Source organism: Engraulis encrasicolus, chromosome 7 (assembly GCF_034702125.1).
Source record: "Engraulis encrasicolus isolate BLACKSEA-1 chromosome 7, IST_EnEncr_1.0, whole genome shotgun sequence".
In the NCBI taxonomy this organism is placed as follows: domain Eukaryota; kingdom Metazoa; phylum Chordata; class Actinopteri; order Clupeiformes; family Engraulidae; genus Engraulis; species Engraulis encrasicolus.
The window spans coordinates 23,292,876-23,315,542 of NC_085863.1; the positions used below are offsets into that span (position 1 = coordinate 23,292,876).

The window sequence follows — 22,667 nt, forward strand, 5'->3', positions numbered from 1 at the left end:
GCACACCCGCACGCAGACACCCGCACGCAGACACCCGCACGCAGACACACACACACACACACACACACACACACACACACACACACACACACACACACACACACACACACACACACACACAGAGAGGGAAGCTGACTATGGGACAAACGGGTCACTAATCCTGGTCCCAGGGAAAGATGGTGCCCATTATCACATTGTCCTCACTAAATTGTATGTATTGAGTTTGGGACAGTTTCAGATGACTTTGTCCCACGCCTGGCCAAAGCTGGCAGGCACACACGCACGCACGCACGCACGCACGCACACGCACACGCACACACACACCCTTCAGTAGTTTGCTCTGCTTGAGAGTTTGCATTCATTATCCATAATGACAGTTGTGTGTCTTTGGGTGTGCGGAGCCGGTTAAGAGAGCCGCTTCCTGGCCTATTACTCTTGTTGGCAGTCTCGACTGACGCCAAGCGAAGAAATTAATTCTGATTAACAGACATTAAAGTGTCGACACCGTGCAAGACAGTGCTGTCACAGTCTATTAGGAATGTCATCTTCACGGGCTTCGAGAGGACGCTCGTCCCGTTGGGAGGAGCAGCAACAGTTACCTTCCGAAGACTTAGTGTATGAGTACATGCGCCCTCCTTCAACTAGGTATGAATATTACATAACGTTTCATTGCTGTAGCCCCTTAATGCACGCTGTACCTCCAGTGGCACGCTGTAATAGTCATTGAAAAGTTAGCTACCATAATACTTCAATAGCGTGACATAACGCAGGGCCTTTGCTAATGCACTATGACTTGGTCATTGCCATTCTGGTAACAGCAAATTTATAACGCAGTGTCGTAATGGGTTAATGTTTTATTGCTAGCTGCCTTAATTCAACAACTTGAAGTAGAGCTCGTTACACCTGGAGATACGACTATCAGGGTACCGTAATGTAATACCTTCTTTTCTTTACTGGCTCACCTAATTTTCACTTCGTTCTTCTAAGATAAAAAAAATGTTCATTTTAAAAGTTTTACATTAGGGGCCACTTATTTTTTCCCCTTACATGGGCATGCCATGCTATGTCCACGATACTTCAAAGGTGTTAGTAATGTGTGAAGAATTAATGGAGATTGCCCAGTCAAGGAAAACATGGAACAACATCTGCATCTCCCAGTTTACCGCAAAGATCATCATGGACTTTTAATAGTACTCACGCATGATGTATGCATGCTAAAGGCATGGCAGTATTTTCTTTAATATAATCTAATATAATATTATTTCTTATGTAAGTGGGCCAGATGTTATTTACATTGTGAATGTACACATTTAAGCACTAGTTCACCTAATTACCACTATACAGGATTATTCATATCACAGCTACAAAGCCCATTGGAAAACTCTTTACATAAACGTGCACATTTTAAACCCTTATGAATGTCTTCAGGTGTAACTGTGTTTCTGTAAATTGGTACAAAATACAGCTACCGCAATTAAATAAAACAAGAACTTCCATTAAACATAAAGCTTTATTAGTGCCATGTAAGGAGAATGCTGACTTAGACAAGATAATAAACAGCAGCAAGTCACTGAAATGGCCCTCTCTCCCCTCTCTCCTCTCCTAAGGGCTGATCTGGGACCAAAAAAAGGGGTCAGGGTTATTTTCGGCTTAGACCAACCACTCAGGCAAGTTTAGGTAATTACAAGACCACAAGCCATCAAGTAACATTTAGCCCTCAATATTTAAAGTCAATATTATACTTCTGCATAGCCCTGTTGGCCACTGAGGCTGTGGGAGGTCCGGCCCAAAAACACCAGCGGCATTTGCCCCGTATGCCCTATGGCCATTACTACATTACATTACATTTAGAAAAGCTTCGGACCACGCTTTTTGAAGCGAGGTCCTCTCCTCTCTTGCCCGCTCCATCTCAGCTCTGATTCCCCTTGGGGCTTCCACTGGCTGCTGCGCTAAGCTAGCTGTAGCAGTGCGTAGCTTCCACATCAGCATGCATGATGCTCTGGCCTCATTACAGACCTTACGAGCTGATTAGGCTATGCTCCCCCACTGCTCTCACAGACAGACAGACAGACAGACAGACAGACAGGCTGGCAGGCAGACAAACACACACGCACGCACGCACACACGCACACCCACACACACACGAGCGTGCGCGCACACACCCACACGGACAGGCAGACAGGTAGGCAGGCATACAGGCAGGCACGCTGGCAGACATGCCGACACGCACGCACGCACGCACGCACGCACACACACGCGCACGCACACACACACACACACACACACACACACACACACACACACACACACACACACACACACACCAAACAGACAGATAAAGTAGCTAGCTAGCCAGACAGACAGACAGACAGTGACAGTGATATCTCTTGTGCATGGCCTTTATACCATATTTACACCATAGTACATCCGAGAAAATATCAGCAAGGAGTGCTATCCAAACATGGTCAAGGCTATCCTCTAGGCTACTTCCTCAATAGATATGACTGAATAGAGAATGTGAAGGCGTAGGGCAACTATTCTTGCATAATATTGTACTGTAGAGTCAAGTAGGAGTAGAATTTCAGCCACTACTGAGATTTTCTCATATATAAAGCAGAAATATTTATCTATCTATGATGTTTTTGTTGGGAACACGGTACCTAATTAAATCTCACTAATAAATTTACCTATACATCCCTACGAAAATGAACTTGAGAGATGAATGTGTTAACCCCTTAAGACACGACCCCTGTTATAAATGAGCTGTTACCAGAATGGCACGGACCAAGTCGTAATGTATTAGTAAAGGCCCTGTGCATTGCCATAGTGGTGAAGTACTATGGTAGAACTATTTTTTCCAATGACTATTACAACGTCCTAGTGGCGCCCCGTTATAAGTCTGTTGTTACAAGAATGTCAATTTTGTTATGTCTTACTGAGACTGTATTATAACATTACATTCCATTACACTTAGCTGACGCTTTTATCCAAAGTGACTAACAGTTATTTACAGGGTATTGGTTACAATCCCTGGAGCAATGTGGGGTAAGGTACCTTGCTCAATGGCACTTCAGCCAAGGGTGGACAGTAGGTGTAGGCAGAGGTAAGGGTAGGATTCAAACCGGCAACCCTCTGATTATAAGACCTCCTCCCTAACAACTAGGCCACGGCTGCCCATATGTATAATGTTGTAGTAGTGTAGAGCCATGTACCTCTTGTATGTTTAACAAGTGTATTAGGTGTTAGGGGTTCCATTGGTGGAACGATGTAAGGCTACAAATCCCAAAGACTAAGAGGGAAATTCCATGGACAGACTTGTAACGTGCATTCAGTAGGCTACAGTATGTAAACCTCTGGACATCACTACTAACACAAACCAATCATAAAGTATGTTAAATTGGAAATGAAATTTTGTGCAAAATGTGACAATTATTAAAGCCATAAGAGAGGTGCAGAGGCAATGCTTTCCAGCCGTGTAGAAGCTTCTGCCAAGCTTGGGTAGGATGACAGACCTGTGCGCTCTCACTTAAGTCTGTTAAGCAAAGCAAAACCACTGGCAAGGTAGAAGAACTTTGTGATGCCAAATCAGGCAGGCCTAAAATGCTTTATGGTTTCTTTTGACAAGAAGCAATTTAGCGGATGTTTCATTAACTTCTGGGAGGCAATTCAAAGAGCTGGAGAGACAGAGAGACAGAGAGAGAGAGAGAGAGAGAGAGAGAGAGAGAGAGAGAGAGAGAGAGAGAGAGAGAGAGAGAGAGAGAGAGACTATGTGTTTAAGAGTGTGCCAGTGCAGCAACGGAGAGGCGTAGACGCCCACACATCTAACTACAGCCCCAGACAGACAGACAGACAGACAGAAAGTTGAGGCGACACTGTGTGAGACTCAGCGCAGCACCTGACATTTGAATAGGTCCATCCACAGACGCCCTGCAGGGCTCTACAATGAGTCTACAGCAATCCACACAGCCATTAACAGGAGACTAAAGCCCACACTGTCTACCTCTTTTCAGACCATCACTTTAAAGATCTTTCCTGTATGTGACAGGGAGGGTGACCGACCGTGCCAAGTCAGCAGAAAGTGGCACACCAGACAGACAGACAGACATACAGTACATACATACATACACCTACATACATACATACATACATACATAGATACATACTGTACATACATACATACATACATACATACATTCCCTGTAGAAACAATGACTATGGCAATGCAGAGCCAGTAGGACATGCTAGAGGCAGACAAGTAGACACAAAGAAAACACACAGACACAAAGACGACACAAAGACGACAGACACAAATATACACAAAAAGACAGACAGACAGGCAAGCAGACAGGCAGGCAGGCAGGCAAGCAGGCAGACACACAGACCCACAAACAGACAGACAACTGGGCGATAAACAAACGTGACAGCTTCTGCTTTGTTTCGCCGTGTGGCTTTTTGTCTTGACACCCACACGTGGCGGGTGGCTGCAGGCTTGCAATATGACAAGATGTCACAGTGTGACAGTTCAGCTCTCCAGCTCCCCCTCAGCTGCCTTTTTTGGAGGGGGGGGGGGGGAGACTCGCTACAGCTTGCCAAATGAGCAGTGTGTCCCTTTGTCTACAATACACGTGTTTTCTGGAAAGATGTGCAGCGTGTCTTGGGCAAGTTTTCAGGGCACTGAATGTCACTGTGAGGCACGGGGGAACTTTGTATTTGAATATGAAAGAAAATGAATGACGTACACTTCATCCTCTGTTTTAGAAATTTGCTAAAACTCTTGCCAAGGATTACCAAAGGCAGATTGATAGATTACATAAAAACCTTTGTTGTGGTGAGCTAATCTTACTTACACTTGATCTTCTTACTTTCTTAGGATAGTTTAATAGATGGACAAATATTATATAATGGGCTACTACCACTTCAGAACTTAAGAAGTTCTACTTTAGTTCTCGGTAGACAGATGCTGAGGCACTTAAGGTTGCAAATTTGTTTTACTTTTTTATTTGGCTACAATGCAAAGCACCAAGAAAAAGGTGAAGCCCAGAAGCACTCCAATTACCTGCTTAGTTCTCATTTAGAGCTTTAGATCTTTAGAGCATTTGTAGACAACCCATGGCATAGATCTGTCAATTTAATTAGTTTTTGTTATTAAGTTAGAAATTAATAATAGCATGATTTATAAATATGGGATATGTGCAGCCAATCACACATAAAACTAAGTGATATACAAAATCCTTTATTCATCATCCTGAAACGAAAAATAGCCAGAGAAGTACTGATGAAATCTTCTGAACATGATGATGATTTTCTGCAGAAAAGTGAAACATGTGTTTATAGCCCACACAGTAAATATGTGCAGTCTTCATTCAACACTTGGAGAGCTAAATTTAACACACTCATAGTTAGTTGTATTCTGTACAAGTGTTGAATTAGCACTGCACAATTTCACTGTGGTATTACTGAGGTAGTCTTACAGTAAGTGTTGAAAATAAAAAGGAGTGTAAAATAATGTCACCTTTAGAGGAAGCGTCCATCTTACCATGCTGGTCCAGCAGCAGGTCGTCCTGGTAACGGAACCTCTCAGAGCCACATGCCAGGAACACGTCATCGTCACCAAAGAAGTCCTGAAGGCACGTGACCTGCAGGAAGACAGGACATACACAAAAATGGGTTGTCAATATAACTGGCAAAAGCTCTATTTCAGATAAACTTTGGTCCCACAAAAAAAACCAACATTTTACTCTATGCTCAGTGTAACATTGTCAACAAAGTAAACTTTGCTCAGTGCTGTGTGAAGATCAACATTAGAATTTAAAGAAATCATCTCTCTGTAGGCCTAGTTCTACAATTCCCACTTGCAGAGCTTCATCTCACTATAAACCTGCCAACGCCCGCTTAGGATTAAAAACTAAAGTAGACTTATGCACCTATTTGCAACTGAGCACCCCCTTCTCAGCAGTTTCCCTGTCTCAAATCTCCCTAACGCCCCTTGGGGACTGTAGAGCACCTGTTGGGAAACACTTTGTTAGGATGGTGCCTTTTCAAAATATATATATTTTAAACTTTTTTGCCTTAATCTGAGAGTTTATCTGACAGTTGGAGATGGTGACAGGAAGTGAGTGGGAGAGACAGATGGGGGAGGATTGGTAAATGACCCGGGCCGGAATCAAACCCAGGTGGCCAGCCCAGTGTCCTACCCTTAGGCCACGGCAGGGCCAGCCTTTTTGAAGCTTCAGATAGCTTCTGGTTCCCCATCAATAGACCAGACACAAAGCAGCCTTTTGGAGCAACAGTAATACATTTACAACCTCTGAGAAAACAACAAAGTCCAGTTTCTTACAACTGATTTCCTTTGACAACCAAAATAGTTAATTTGTTGGCATCCTATTGCAGCAAACAACTGAAGTGCATTGCTGAATGAGTAAGGGAATTGCATGTGAACTGAACACAAGATTTTCCCTTTGATTCTTGACGTTGTTTGTGCTTAATAAAACAACATGAAAGCAATATGACTATGAGAACCCACTTCAGCTGAGACACATTTGGGGTAAATCTGTTGTTTGGACCTAATTACTGGCATCCCAAATCTGCTTGAGCAAAACACATTTGCATGGGCTCATGACACCAGCAGACCGGCACTGCAGCCAATCAGACGTTTCCAAGAGAATTTCCCACCACACAGTCAGCCAAACTCCAGAGCCGCCGGATTCACCAATAGGCAGTCTAGGCAATCAGCTCGGGCCACTCCAAATCTAGGGGCCCCGCTACAGTCAGGCTCACATAAACACCAGTTAAAATCATTTAAGAAAGTCTGTGTCTATTCATTGTTTAAGGCCCGCGCAATTGGGTAGAACCAGTACTGCCAAACACCAATACCAAATTGCACATACCCGTGGCACAGACTAATGCAATGAGTGGCCTGTTGACTCTTAGATATCAGGCAGTCGGGAGAAAAGGGAAGGAAGCGTCTGATATTCTGCTATGTTGGACATAGGCTTTGAAGTGAGATGACATCTTCCCTTAGAGTATCGTCTCATCTAGTATTTCTAATTTTATTTGTATCTATTTCTTCTTCCTCTACATCTGTTTTCAAACACCATCTCCCTACACATCTCCCTTTATCCTTAAAGTTTGAATAGATTCACAAATCAAGACTTCATATAACTTTCCCGGGCCTGTGGCATGAAACTAAAAAGTCAAGGTCACAGGCCAAAGGAAAAAGTATGGTAATGAAATGAATCGTGTTCATGTACAATAGCTATGAGGGTGGTGAGGGTGGTGGGGGTAGGCATACCGTATTGTACACAGAACTATGCAGTAACAATCCATCAAAATAGAAATACAGAAGGATGAGAAGGGCTTCACAGAATTGTGTTCATGTAAAATAGCACTGGAAGGGAGGGAAAGTGGCACATGCTGTTCAAGCATAGTCAGAAGACAAGACAAAATAGCAATAATAAAAAAATACCAATAATAATAACAAAATACAATAACAGAGAATAAAAATAGGATGAGGGGGGGGGGGGGTACAGGGGACATGAGTGATTTATTTATTGTTTTTATCTGTATTTTCATTTTGTTTTTGACTGCTGCTTTACTTTAATATTCTATTGTATACCATTTAATTTTTAACATCAAGGACTACAGACGAAAACTAGCCCAAGGCTAAATCTGGTGTGATGCATGAAATGTTAACATTTATGTTTTAATTGCAAATGGTCCTAATAAACTTGCATGATCGATTGATTGATATAAAGATTCTGCTATGGTGGTACTGTCCCCGGCCCTCACACAGATATGGAGGAGGATGAGCAGCACCCTGGAAGGAAGCCTCTGACATCCTATTGCGTTGGTAGCAGCCGGCTTTGAAGTCTGAAGCGCCGCGGGCGCCACACATGCCAACAGCCCAGGGCCAGAGAGCAGAAACGTGACACGGGTGGCTGTTGATGACAACAAGCCCAACCAAGCAGCAGCAGTGACCAAACGAAGCAACAATGACCCAACCAAACAGCAATGACCCAACCAAACAGCAATGCTGCCAGCATAAAAACAATAAGTTGTTGTAAAATTCACGTGTACATCTGGGGCTGATTGTGGGGTAGTGACTTATTTTATTGATCGCGAGCAGAAATGGAGAGAGAAATTGAGACATTTTGTCATAGACTTCCATGTTTAAAAGTAAACAATGAAATCGAAAGGGAGTTGTGCAAAATTGCCAGAATTCCGAATTCACATGTGCCGACTGCACAACCCAGCAATCTTTCAAACTATTGACAAACTTATGCCAAGCCTGATTCAAACACTACATTGGGGTGACTAATTGTAGCTTTAGTAGCATGACAATTTTGGGCAGGGTGATTTGTTTTACAGAGTCTACCAGTTTAATCTCCATTTAAGATACATTTTAACTGACGGGATGCGTGCCTAAATTGAAGATTTTGCAAGACTCCATCTTTGACCTTTCACTCTATTACTGTCTTTGTAGAATTTAAAGAGATTAGTAGTATAACTTACTAGTAGTACATGATATATGGGCACAACTGATATGCTCTGTCATACTCATTGAACGTATAGTATGTATTTTTTTAAGTAGTTTAATTCCAGAATGCATGCTTCCCATTCACAAATGTTTTATTATTCATCAATAATTGGCACCACAACCAGGCTCTAAGTATTCAATATTCACCAGTACCGGTATCCACTTTTCAAACATTCAGATCTAGATGGCTCTTCTACATGTCCACCATTTTGAACTACCAGTTTCAGATTCATAAAACACTGGACAAGATGGTGTTACTATCCATTGTGCCATTAGATGTTTTACACATGAGTCACATGAGCTTCCTTGATGGTGAGAGTGGCGTGTGGAGGGGGGGGGTGTACATTGTCAATTTAGGACACATCGTCAGTAGTGTTCCTTCGAATCAGGGGGTGTTTCGGCCCTTTAACACTAAACACCCTCATCAAAGGTGGCCAGCTACGGGGTGATCAAGCCCGAGCTTGTGTCCCATGCCCAATTACAAGTCCAAGGGAAGTAATAGACATACCACATATTTGGCTGTAAAACTCATAGTGTTTTGGGCAGACCAGAAAACATGACTCTATGAATTAGTAGATATTCAAGTAACGATCAAATTGATGACATTTTGAATACATCTTGAAAATAACTAACTTGATAAAATGATAAACTGGACCTTCAAATACTCAACTCATTCACACAGACCAGAGAATATTGAAAAACTAAGCTTAAGTGTACAATGTCAGTGGTCAGATGGCAGCATGCAAAACCTTCAATTTAGGCAGCATCCCATCTGTGAAAATGTATCTCATATGGTCTATGGGTACAACTGAAATGCCCTGTCATGTACACAAAAACACCCATTTAACATTCAACTCAACTAAAAAAGAACAGAGAATGTTGAAAAACTAAAAAGTGTGAAAAAAGATCTTTTATAATTAATGTGTGCCATTATGCAACTTGCCGACATTATGCAACGCAATGCAACACGCAAGGCTTTTGATTGTGCATCTGCTCTCCTCTGCTCCAGTGAGTGTCCCATTTTAGATGAATCTCAACTCAAATGAAATGAATGATCTAACCTTTCCAAAACACAAGAGTTTTAATCTGTTATGACAGCGGGGCCCATTTTACCAATTTGCTGGCAGAACGCTGTAATTCCATGGTGCTGTGAGATTACATTTAAGAGGCTACATTTTCAAATACATATATTGTATGTACAGTACGGTGTATTGCCAACTTGTTACTGGATCACAATAAGTTGGCGGACTAGTTTGAAACTGCACATCCAAAAAACGTCTGACCTGGGAGCAGGACAACCAAATGACCAGATGAAGATGAGAAAAAGTCCCACTTTTTTTACGTAACGTTTCGGGTGAACACCCTTTATCACGTCTGAAGAAGGGTGTTCACCCGAAACCTTACATAAAAATAAAGAAGTGGGAGCAAAACAATCCTGGTTTGAAGCTGACTTTTTCTCATCTTCATCTGGATCACCATTATTGAAATAACAGTAGGCCCTAGGGGTGTAACACTATACACAAATCACGGTTCGGTATGTACCTCGATTTTGGGGTACCAATTCGGTACATTTTCGGTACAGTAAAAGCAAAATACATTCAAACTGCTACTTTGGGTCGGAGATTTCATCAGTGTAAGAAATATTACTTTTCTCAAGGTCTCACTAAGAACAAGCCTCTACACCTGTTTTTTCTTGCATTCTCTCTCAGCGTTCTGCATGAGCCACTACATGTAGTGGCAGCATAATGTAAACAAATGTACAGAGTAGCCTGCTACTTTACCTTTCGGTACAGCACTGTTTGGTTTGGTACATGCATGTTTGGTTCGGTACAAATACGATACAGTGTACCTTTACAGGCCTAATAGGCCCTATAGGCCAGCCTTTTCTTTGGATGGATTTTTTGGTTTTCTTTCTTTAACCAACCATGTGCTTGAAAGTCCTTTAAGTGTTCTTCCATTCATCTTAATTTGCCCATGACATCATGCCCACTGACCCATTTCTGGCTATTAACGGGGTCCTTCATTAAGGAACAGACTGCCTTTAATTTTCTTGTATTTACCCTTGAAGCTGTTAATTACACATAATTACACATTACTGAGCGGGAGCATGTAATTGACGGAATCACTCAGAGGGGGTCATTCACTGCTTTCCTGGGGGTTGAAAAATACTGTATTTAACTAAGGGACCATTTCAGGCGTTAAGAGGAATCGGGATTCAGAATGGGAACTGAGATGTGGATGCCCTAGAATGCTTAATCGGCCCAGAAGGCGATGAGAGCACAGACCTTTTCCATTTTATTCCATTTTATACCAGTAAAACCAGGACACTGGACTCCCCGTGGAGACCTGTGAGTAACCCGGGAGGTCCAGGGGAGAAAATTAATGCCAAGATCTATAACACACACACACACACACCACATGCACATGCACACGCACACACACACGCACACGCACACACACACGTGCGCGCACGCACACACGCACACACACAGAGGGAAAGAGAAAGTGAGAGAGGGAGAGATGGAGATAATAGGTGATGGAGAGTAGAAGGGAGAGTGGGTATGTGCACATGTTTGTGTGCTGCTTGTGGCATTTCAGGCATGGCATCCTTCGTCAAACATCTCATCTGTCGACTGTCAAATGCGCCTCCCTCCCTGTCTGTCTGTCAAATTCACATGTCTGTCTGTCTGTAAAATCTACACGTCTCTCTGTCTGTCTATAGGTATAGGTCCGCCTGCTAAATCCACCTGTCTGTCAAATCCACATGTATGTCTGACTGTCTGTATGCATGTCTGTCTGTTAAATCCACCTGTCGGCTTTTCTGTCTGTCTGTGTTTGTGTGTCTGCCTGAGTCTGTTTGTGTCTGTCTGTCAAATCCACCTGTCTGTCTTTACGGTTTGTGTGTCTGCCTGTCTGCGGAATCAGCAATGTGTGTGTCTTTGTGACGGGTAGTGTTTGGACAGGCTCATTAAGGGTGCCCTTGAAGCTAATGAGAGTATGAAGGCAGGACTTCAAAAGAGTTTGACAGTGATGCGTCACGGCCCGGGCGGCATCCCATCGCCCGGTTGCCCCGGTGACAACAAGCTCTGAGGAAGTTGGGACGGTAGATCTTGCGCCAAATGTGATTTGTAAACTGTCTTTCACATTTAGGATTTGCTGACATAAAATTGCCTTCACCCAAAGCCAAAAACAATAGAATAGAGACAGCTGAACAGCAGCAAGGCTCCAAAACTACAAACCCCAACTCCGATGAAGTTGGGACGTTTGGTAAACAGTGAATAAAATCAAAATGCTATCATTTTCAAAACATTCAATCTATTCATTAGATGGAGAATAGTGAAAAGACAACATATTAAGTGTTAAAACCGAGAAAAAATATTGTTTTGGGGGACAAATGTACTCATTTCTAATTTGATAAATCCAACACGTCTCAAAAGAGTTGGGACGGGGATCAGTGAAATTTTGTAAACATCCAAATAAGATAAAACAACAAAGAAGAACATTTCAAAATGAATTGTACTGACGGACAATATACGTGTCCAGGTATAAGATCATCACAGAGAGGCTGAGTCACTCAGAATTAAAGATGCAAAGGGAATAATTACCATAGTTATTACATACATTTTTGAATTCCCTTTGATTTACCACGATTGAGTGTATATAAGACATATTTTTGTTAATAAAATCATTGTATAGGTTCATGACGTCATGAAATATATATTGGCTGTAGTCTCACTCTAATTCCTGGAGTGCTAGAGCTATTGAAAATTGACCATATTAAGAATGCTTAATGCGTGCAAATGATACAGGGGTGTAACATTCTCCTAAGCACCTGAGCTCACTTGAAATAGACCCAGAAGACATGGGAAACAGTCCTTTGCTTACAGAAGTCAGCAGAAGTTGTAGAAGTCCATTCTTTTTGACAATAAGAGAGCATGGCACATCCTGTGCTACAGTGAAAATGGACCATCCAACTTGTGTTAGTGCTAGCTTCAAAAGTCAGCCTCCATGATGGCATGCGGGTGCAGTAGTGCATTGGTTAAGATGTTCTCACTCCTCTGTACAGTTAAATACAGTGCTGAATGGTATAAATGGGTTTTAAACAGCATGAAAAGCCACTCATGCATTATATTTTGAAGGGAGATCTTCGATTACTGCCACATAGTAAGGTCAAATTGCATTCTCTACTATGTTTTAACAGTTTGGCTCCATCATAAGGACCAGCAGGTGATACAATGGTGGGTTTTTGGTCAAGACCTGTCACACTGTAAGCACTACAGAAAGGAAAACATTGCAAAACATGACAAGGAATACACCCACCATTTAAGCTGGTGAAATCATGTCCAAGATAGGAATTAACACTGTTTTTTATATAAAATCATCTCATCGGTTAATGTATTTAACTGTTAAATGTTGTCTTTTGTTTTGTTTTTAGTCTTCCTCGACATTTGCTGCCATTAATTGTCCCCGTCCCAACTCTTTTGAGACGTGTTGGATTTATCAAATTAGAAATGAGTACATATGTCCCCCAAAACAATATTTTTTCTCGGTTTTAACACTTAATATGTTGTCTTTTCACTATTCTCCATCTAATGAATAGATTGAATGTTTTGAAAATGATAGCATTTTGATTTTATTTACTGCTTTCCAAACGTCCCAACTTCATCGGAGTTGGGGTTTGTAGCAGCAGATTTGCTTTTGAAAAAAGACTGTGCTATTGCAATTTGTCTTTCCTGCTAATGTATGCCTGGATAATGAGAACATATTTATTGCAACGTATTGCAGTGTTAGATGCAACAGATCCCTTAATTGAGTACCTTTTTTCTACCATTGGAGACAACGCAGTATCATTAACTCATTGCATTCTTCTCAGGTTCTGCTGTACCCGAGACATTACATTACATTACATTGCATTGCACTTAGCTGACGCTTTCATTTATTCAAAGCGACTTACGGTTTTTACTTTTCAGGGTATTGGTTACTGTCCCTGGAGCAATGTGGGGTTAGGTGCCTTGCTCAAGGGCACTTCAGCCATGGACGGACATGTAGGGAGAAGTCAGGGGGGATTCGAACCTGCAACCCCTGGATCAAAAGACCAACTCTCTAACCACTAGGCCACAGCTGCCCGAGACAAACGCAAACACCATTGTAAATAAGTTTACACCACATATTGTAAATACATATTTGTCTGCGGGAAACCTCAGATGACTCAGCTGGATCTCGGTATGAGATGAGGACAAGGCTAATTAGCTGGCAAGACAACATCTCACTCCAAACTATCACTTTGCAAAGGAAGTGTGCAAAAGCACCGCTGGGCGCACTCAAATGTGCTTCCGTCTCATTAGTAACAATGAGTTCGCAAGTAAACAAGGTCTTCACAGGAATATGAGATGAGATACAACCGTGCCACTTATGTAAGCCGGCTTTAAAAGAACACAAAAAAATGGCAGAAAAGAGTTTGTTTTATTACTTTTCTTTTTTTTGGAGGCAGGCAGACAGTGTGGTTCACTTCCATAATGTAATGTAATTGTGGGAGACCCAGAGGAATGAATTGCTTAATTAGTTTAGAGGGAGAGCATATTTTTCCTCTTCCTCCGCCCCAGAAGCTCGGTGCCTAGTCTTCCATTTTTCTACAAAACAGATGTCTTTGACTTCGGGGGCTCTCTCGCTCACAAGCCTCGGCAGAACAAACCCAATAGCTCGGCCTGTTAGGTCCGCATACGGGACTCTCCCGCCCATGTGATTGTGCAACATATGGGGATTTTCAAATGAAATTCTTCTGCCGAAACGCCCCAATTTTCCCCAGGGGGAGAAAGACTTCAAAAAAATGCCGTGGGTGGAGGTGGAAGAGGAAGAAAGAGACAGAGAGAGCTAGCGAAAGAAACTTGAAAAGGATGATTAAATTGAGGGATATGAGAGGAAAGATGTCATTTTAACTATCCAAAAGAGAGTTACATTATACACAGCCGTCTACAGTCCTGGTGCAGGTCGGTTTCCCGCACAGCATTTGTTAGCCAAGATGGGTGGGGGATTTTGGACAGTATCAGATACATGTAATTATCAAACCGCAAATTAAATTGGCTATACAATTTTTGCAATACAATCAATATATATATACAGTATATATAAAAAAACATTTCCAAGCAATTAACAGGTCAATAACTACTGCATATGAGGAGATGGCTGTCAGTGGGCATGTGAGGTCATAACCTGCATAGGAGGTCAGTTACATAACAGCGTGAAGAAAAGATAACAAGATTTCCACACTACACTTGCAAGAGACTAAATTTATTATTAAGAGAGACAGCTTTCCATCGTACTGTACTGTCCATCTTCTTCAGACATCTTTCATTTGATTTTGATTACATAACGAGCAAACAGGAAGCAAAGACAAGACCACAACATATGACGCTCCAACCCATCTAACACATTTAATCCAGTAGCAATAACCAATGACTCGTACATAATTGCCGATAACAGCTGTATGGGGAACCTGCTTATCAATGTAGCAAAACATTGCACAGTACGGTACTTGTAAACATACAGTAGAGGAGTAGAGAAGCATATTTGGACTGTACAGCTTCGAATGGACAAGCAAGTGATAAACAGAGAGAGAGAGAGAGAGAGAGAGAGAGAGAGAGAGAGAGAGAGAGAGAGAGAGAGAGAGAGAGAGAGAGAGAGAGAGAGAGATAGAGAGGGGGCAGTCATAGCATGAGTGATTGAGTGAGATGAAAAAGAAGGAGAAGATAAAACAAGAAAACTGGAGAACGTTCTTCTAAGACACCAAGAAGTGTCTGTGGTGTCATGAACATGAGTTGGTAATGAACTCTAGTTATGCAACAGCGAGGCTTAAAGATGTCTGCTGTCACTCAAGTGGCAACGCAGAAGAAGAAAAACGACGACGGAGAGGATCGGCAAAGCCTCATCAGCCGGGACAAGTTCAAACAGATGTGTGAATATAACATGAGACCCTCACCCTCTTTCCCTTCCATTCCCTCTCTCTTTCCCTCTCTCCCTCTCTCTCTCTCCTTTCCAGTGCTCTTTCAGCCTTCTGACACTGATGAGGTTTCTGTTGGCGTGTTGAAGTGAACTGAACTGTTGCTGCTTTAATTCATTCATAAATAATGCCCTGTACACTGAACCCAAGTGCTCTGCGTGTCAGGGTGAGAATTCCAACAACTACCTCACATAACACAGGCTCTCACAGGCTTTTACATAACTCGGGATTCGTGTGCATAACCTGTTTGTTTGTTTGTTTGTTTACAGTCAGTGCATTTAATCCAGGATTTGGGAGCTTAACCTGTTTATGTTCAGGCAACTGACTTCAGGTGTTTGTGGTTGAGTAGAGTTGAAGATCTAGTGGGAGAGAAATAATGAATTGTTTCTGTGTACTAAAAAAGGGAAGTTAGAGAGTAGGGCTGCACAATTAATTGAAAAAAAATCGAAAATCGTGATATAATTGTGATATCGAAATCGTGATTTCAAACGGAATTTAATCGTGGCAATAGTGACCTACCTTTGAGAGCGCACTTGAAGCCAGAACATACTGACAGGCTGATGTTTCTGGCCAGAAATCTGTTCACCTAAGTTTCACGCTATTGCCTTTTATATAGTTATTAGAATTCATTTTATTTTGCTCATCCCGTATATAATTCATTCTTGGTTATATTTCATTTTGTTACATTTTTCAGCAAAAATCAATAATCATGATTAATAATCGAGATTATGATTTTGACCCAAATAATCGTGATTATGATTTTTCTCATAACCGTGCAGCCCTAATAGAGAGTGTTCACTCTGACTTTTTAAATGTATGCTTGTCTACCACCTATGTTTTTCTTTCTTTTTGGACATGAGATATTTTAACAAGTTTCCATACCATGCATGTAAGCAGGACCCAGTCACTTCCTAAGGAGTGCTTGCCTATATTTATCCACTTGCATATAAATTGCATTTGAGATTTAATAATAAATGTAAATGTTGTGCCCTGATGCAAATTACTTGTGTTGCCCGTGCAGGGATCTTGAATATGAATCAGGATTTAGATGCCTGAGAATAGACATAAATGCATATAAATATGACACACATTGCAAATGATCTACAAAGTAAGTCACTGTGAATTCATGAGCAGTGACTTCCTTGAGTTTATAGCATATTATAACTCTCATTATATGATGATGCTGTGGAGGTGTTTCTGGAGTGGACGAGCTGTAGAATTTAATCCGCAACCAGCAAGGAGAGTATGGATGGGAAAGTAAATGGCTCACATACCCTTGTGCTTGGTTAAGTAAAGTGACCCTGAACAAAACATCTAACCACACATTATGAGAGATGTCAAAAGTGTCACTAAAGGCCCTGTTGTGGCCTAAGGGTAGGGCACTCATCTACTATGCGGCCAACCCGGGTTCGATTTCCAACCCGGGTCCTTTGCCGGCCCTACCCCATGTCTCTCTCCCCGCTCGCTTCCTGTCACCATCTTCATTGTACTGTCATAAAAAGACCAAAAAAAATATCCTTGAAAAAAACCCCACCACAAACTTGATCGAACCAGTGCAGCGTCAGCTGATCATAAGACAAGTACACAGGTCTACTGGTTCCTCAGTCACCTATGTTGGAAGGAAACTGTCTTTCTTCCATTTACTTTTACTTTAGACACCTCTGCACATTACTTTACAAGTACCTCTAGACAAGCTCCTCAACTTAATGTAGTGCAATGCAATGTCATCTCGAAAAGCACCATCCCAGAAAAGTAATCAGTGTATCATTAAGGATTCAGAGGAGCATAATTAAGATCTTAACACCAGCCCCCCAGACTTAATATCTTATGCCACCGACATACTCAACCCACCATAGATAATATTATAATACCACCCTCCGGTGACAGACAGATAAACTAGTCCCTGCACTCGGTAAATGCAGAACTAGCGCCATCTAGAGGATGCCATTGTGTTTGAACGTACCCCCATTTTGCTCCTGTCTAAGAGACGCTTGCCTGCTGCTGTTGTACTATTCTGTGAAGTGTGATGGCCACCTAGTGGCTTCTTTGGGAACAGTTAGAGCAAGTTGCATAACAGCTGTTTATTGACTGATAATTACTGTCTGTAACAAAATAGCAGGCTGAGGACGTCCTCATTTGATCTGTTTTGCCATCTAGCTGGTATGTGAATTGAATGACAGTTTTTTTCTCAGTTTTACATTATATTCAGAGTTCCTGGCCATCAAGTCAATGGTTAGAATACCGGACTGAATGCTTTGCTTGACTGGGATGTCACACACAGTTCAAGGCACTTGCCAACATATGCAACATGCCACACACAATGCCATGCAAAGGGCATAGCAGTGTAAACACACCATCCCCATAGCAGGGCAGTGTAGCCTCTCTGAACAAATTTAGGGTAACACAAACCACTCCACAAGGAGGCAGCATACAGCTACTCTTGGTGTGTGTGTGTGTGTGTGTGTGTGTGTGTGTGTGTGTGTGTGTGAGGGAGAGAGAGAGAGAGAGAGAGAGAGAGAGAGAGAGAGAGAGAGAGAGAGAGAGAGAGAGAGAGAGAGAGAGAGAGAGAGAGAGAGAGAGAGAGAGAGAGAGAGAGCGAGCAAGCAAGCAAGCAAGCAAGCGAGAGAGAGAATTGCTCTGTTATCAATGTTGATCGTTATGTGTGTGAAAGATATTCAATATCTTGGTGTGCCGTGTCGTGAGCATATTAATGAAAGAGGGAAAGACAAGACAGACTATTGATGACGAGACAAGACAGGCAAGCTGATGTGATTTACAGAGAGCTAGACAGACAGAGATGAGCCAGTCAGAAAGTCACACAAACAAAAAGACTGTGAAGACCTTCGACTACTGTGGCAGCCAGGGCACAAAATTACAGCTTTAACTACACCTTCTCTAACAACTTCAACCTATAGGAAAAACTAACCATAAAAACGTCAAAACATTTCTTCTCTATAATATATACAGTAAAAAATGCCCTAAGCCTTAGAGTATTGGATACTGTACAGTATAGGTATATTAATAGCACGAAATGCCCTAAGCAGTATATTATAGAAAAGGAATGTTTCAATTTTTTTTATAGTTATTTTTCCCTAAGGCATAGCTGCAAACCACACAGCCAAGGAGTGAAGTCACCCACAGCATCCCACAGATGAGTTATGCCGGGAGGCTAGCACATAGTAGCCAATGCCAGCTCATACCTCCCTCTCGCCCAACAGACGAAGTGGAGGAAGAAAACATGCGAGGAGGTGAGAAAGAGTGATGAGAAACGAGAGAGAGAGAGAGAGAGAGAGAGAGAGAGAGAGAAAATAAACGTGAAGAAAAAACATGTGAGAGTGAGATCATCACCAAGAAACATCCAAGAAAGAACTGGCTCACGAGTCACGGATGATATGTGTGTATCAAGACATCTTAACGCAGGGCAGATACACAATCTGCACAGTCTATGATGTAGACCTTAGAATGCTTTATAGAATATAACTAAATATTGACACGTCATTGCCTGTTGCATCCACTGCACATTGCCTTCAGATTCTGGGGAAACAGGGACAAACCAGAGACAGAATAATTTGAAATGTAAAAATCAGATAAAAGACAGAGCGGTATACTCCACTCCTTATGGTTGTGTTAGCTTCTAAGTGACAAGCTACAGTCAGGAGTGGAACTCGCACACCGCTAGTCGATGCAATCATTTCTTTATTGCTTTACGTACCTGTATATAAATGTGATAAAAGTGGTAAGAACCAAAAACAATATTTAAGGACATGGGTGGTTGACGTTTAAGGGCGTAACGCAAAAAAAAAAGTTTTTCAAATTCCTGAAAAAAATGATGGATAAAAATGGGAAAAAAATAGAAAAAAATAAAGCACTTAGTGGTCTGTGGAATTTCACCTTATTTTTGCCATTTTTGGGAAAATGTGTCTTGCATCAACACATAGCATAGGCATGTCACACCGCAGGAAAATGGAGTCACACCACAGGGAATTCACTGCATTATGGCCATTTTAATCCTTTTGTATACATGACTGACATCTGAGCTCATGCTAACTTGATAATGCTATTGTGTTTAATCTTAATATGTGTTTTCATTAATAAAAAACTTTTTTTCCTCCTATAAGAGCAGTCACACCACAGGACACCATAAAATGAACCTAAGCATTGCGTGACAGAAAGATTGCAATATGAAGACATATTAAGAGGTTAAGAGTCACCTTAAACTTCCACAGCACTCCCCAATAACTGAGGTACTGACTGGTTAGGAGCCAGTCTTTAAGACCCTTGTAGTTGGCCTTGCAGCTGCCCATTCACAAACATTGACATACATGTCACCCCACAGGACGCAATTTGTATTACGAAATTGAACTTGTAGTTAATATTACTGTCTTGAGTTTTTTTCACATTCACATATCTTAATATAAAGTTAATATTTATACAATCATGCCAAATGCTTCATACATTATTCAAAATGTTGTTGGTATATATATATATATATATTATATTCCAGGTTTCATTAATGTTACAGTCACACCGCAGGATATTTGACATATAAACCTTTACATAAATCTTAACAAAAATGTTTCTTCTCATCTAAGACTAATATGAAACATAATGTACCACATCTTCTTTCATTGACAAAACAAGGCGAAAAAACAAGACGTCACGTCTCCCACCCACATACAATAACAATGAGCATTGTAGGTGTTGCGTCAATGTCTTCAATAAGAATGAGATAACTCTGTCATTATTATGAGCTCCGCCTTGAGGATTTTTGGTCAGATTCATCTGTCTGGTCTGTCTGATTGCAGTAAAATAACTAAAAAGACAGTAACTTATGTCACTATTTTCACAGCCACAGGGTGATTATTTTCACTGTCTCGGGTGATTTGTTTTCATGAAGACTGTTTGTTGTTGTTGTTGTTGTTGTTGTTGTTGTTTTTTTAAACATGGTGTGTCTGAATGTCTGTCTGTCACTGTGGTTGTAAAAACATTAGAAAAACCGGTATGCCACAATTTTCACTGGCTTGGAGTGATTCTTTTACAACAGAAATCAGACTATTTGTTATCTTTCATAAAACATAGGACATCCCACCGAGATATTTGTTAAAGGGGGGGGGGGGGGGGGGGTTGAAGGTCTTTTCCAGTTCATTTATTAATATAATGCATTCAGTGGTGCAGAAGAGCCATGATAAAATTCAACTCTAACAGGATGTCTCCCCTTAGCCCCAGAGACACAACAGATCAGCAGAGCAGACAGAAGGAGAGAGAGAGAGACAGAGACAGAGAGAGAGAGAGAAAGAAAGAAAGAAAGAAAGGGGGGGGGATAAGGAGCGTGCAGATGTTGGTGTGGGGTGGTAGCGGCATGGGCTCCAAAACGTTTGCCTCACATATTAAATATTCATGCAAAAAAGTAAAAGAAAATAAGGCATGAGTGCAACAAAGACTTATGCTTCATGAATAGCAAAGAATGAAACTAAAGTAAACTAACCAAGTGTACTGTACTGTAGGCTACATACAGTAGTGTACTGTATATCGTATACAAACAATCAAAGAGAGAGAGAGAGAGAGAGAGAGAGAGAGAGAGAGAGAGAGAGAGAGAGAGAGAGAGAGAGAGAGAGAGAGAGAGAGAGAACAGGCTGCAGCAACGCAGCCTCCAAAAACATATATTAAACATTTATGCATGCAGTCAGAGACAGAGGCAGTAGAACTATGTTGCACTTAGCTGGCTGTCAAAAAAAGGAGTAGACAAGGCTGCTGTTACAAAGACTTGCACTTCATGAATAGCAAAAATGTGAAACTAAACTTACAGAGAGTACTGTAGTAGGCTATATATACACTACAGACATACCAACACAGCCAAGCAGACAGACAGACAGACAAAGAGAATGGTAAATGGTAAATGGACTGCATTTATAGTGCTCTTTTCCACTCCTTCCAGCCCTCAAAGAAAGCTTTTTACATGTCTGCCTCACATTTATCCCATTTACACTGAAGTTCACACACCACTGGCCGTGGCTTCCATGCAGGGTACCACCCTGCCAACAGGAGCAATGTTGCGGCTAAGTATGTTGTTCAAGGACATATCGATGGGGGTCAGATGGAACAAGGGCTTGAACCTGCAACCTTCTGGCTGCCAAACCTTCTCCTCTATTAACTGAACCATTGTCACTGCCCAAATGAGTGTGTGAGAGAGACAGACATACATACAGAGACAGACAGAGAGAGACGTACTGAGAAAATAACCTTTATATATTTATTACTCAGTAAATATTCATGTAAAGATGAAATTTGGAAATATGCAGCACAGTTGCAATGGGCAGCATAGTTGCAATACCTGCGCTGGCCACCATCCTAAAAACTGCACCTTTAAATATCTACTTTTACTACAGTGACATGACATTAGACTCCAAACCCTCACATTACATTGTTGTAAGTTAGTTAGAGCTTTATTTGTCCCCGTGGGGCGATTGTTCTTGCATTACACTCGCTGGCACAATACACATAAGACACAGTGAGACATACAGTATAGCAGACAAGCACATACAACATAAAACATAGAACACAGAAAATGACATTCTGTCTATGCTTTGACAATGACCGTTGGTAGCTCTCACAAGCCACATCAGTCCAGTACACTCTACTGTGTCTGGGACTTTGGTGAGTAGCCTCAGATGAACGCAGGACTGGTGGGGACAGAGGTTTCCATGCTAGTGCTACCGGCCCCAACCAGACGTCAGACAGTCGTGGTGGGACACAGCCCAGCCAAACACTGCTCTCTCTCTCTCTCTCTCTCTCTCTCTCTCTCTCTCTCTCTCTCTCTCTCTCTCTCTCTCTCTTTGTGTGCATGAGTGCATGCGTGACTTCTGTGTGTGTGTGTGTGTGTGTGTGTGTGTGTGTGTGTGTGTGTGTGTGTGTGTGTGTGTGTGTGTGTATGTGTGTGTGTGTGTGTGAGATAGAGAGACAGAGGAAAGAGACAGAGGAAGAGACAGAAAGACAGAAAGACAGACAGAGAGGGAGACAGACAGAGAGAGAAGCAGAGGCAGAGCAGTGTCTGCTGGCTGGTATTGCGAGTGCCAAGCAAGGCGAGACTGCTCAGTATTGATAGTGCCAGGGCCTGAGGCCTCTTCTCTTCTCTTC

At 41.8% G+C, this 22,667-nt stretch overlaps 1 protein-coding gene across 1 annotated transcript in view; it reads right to left on the reverse strand.

Moving 5' to 3' along the window:
• LOC134452620 (serine/threonine-protein kinase DCLK1-like) overlaps window positions 1-22,667 on the reverse strand; it is an 88,584-nt gene that overhangs the window by 44,253 nt on the left and 21,664 nt on the right. The window contains exon 4 of the mRNA XM_063203102.1: window positions 5,513-5,636. Coding sequence (XP_063059172.1) covers window positions 5,513-5,636 — 124 coding nt within the window. The remainder of the gene's footprint in view (window positions 1-5,512; window positions 5,637-22,667) is intronic.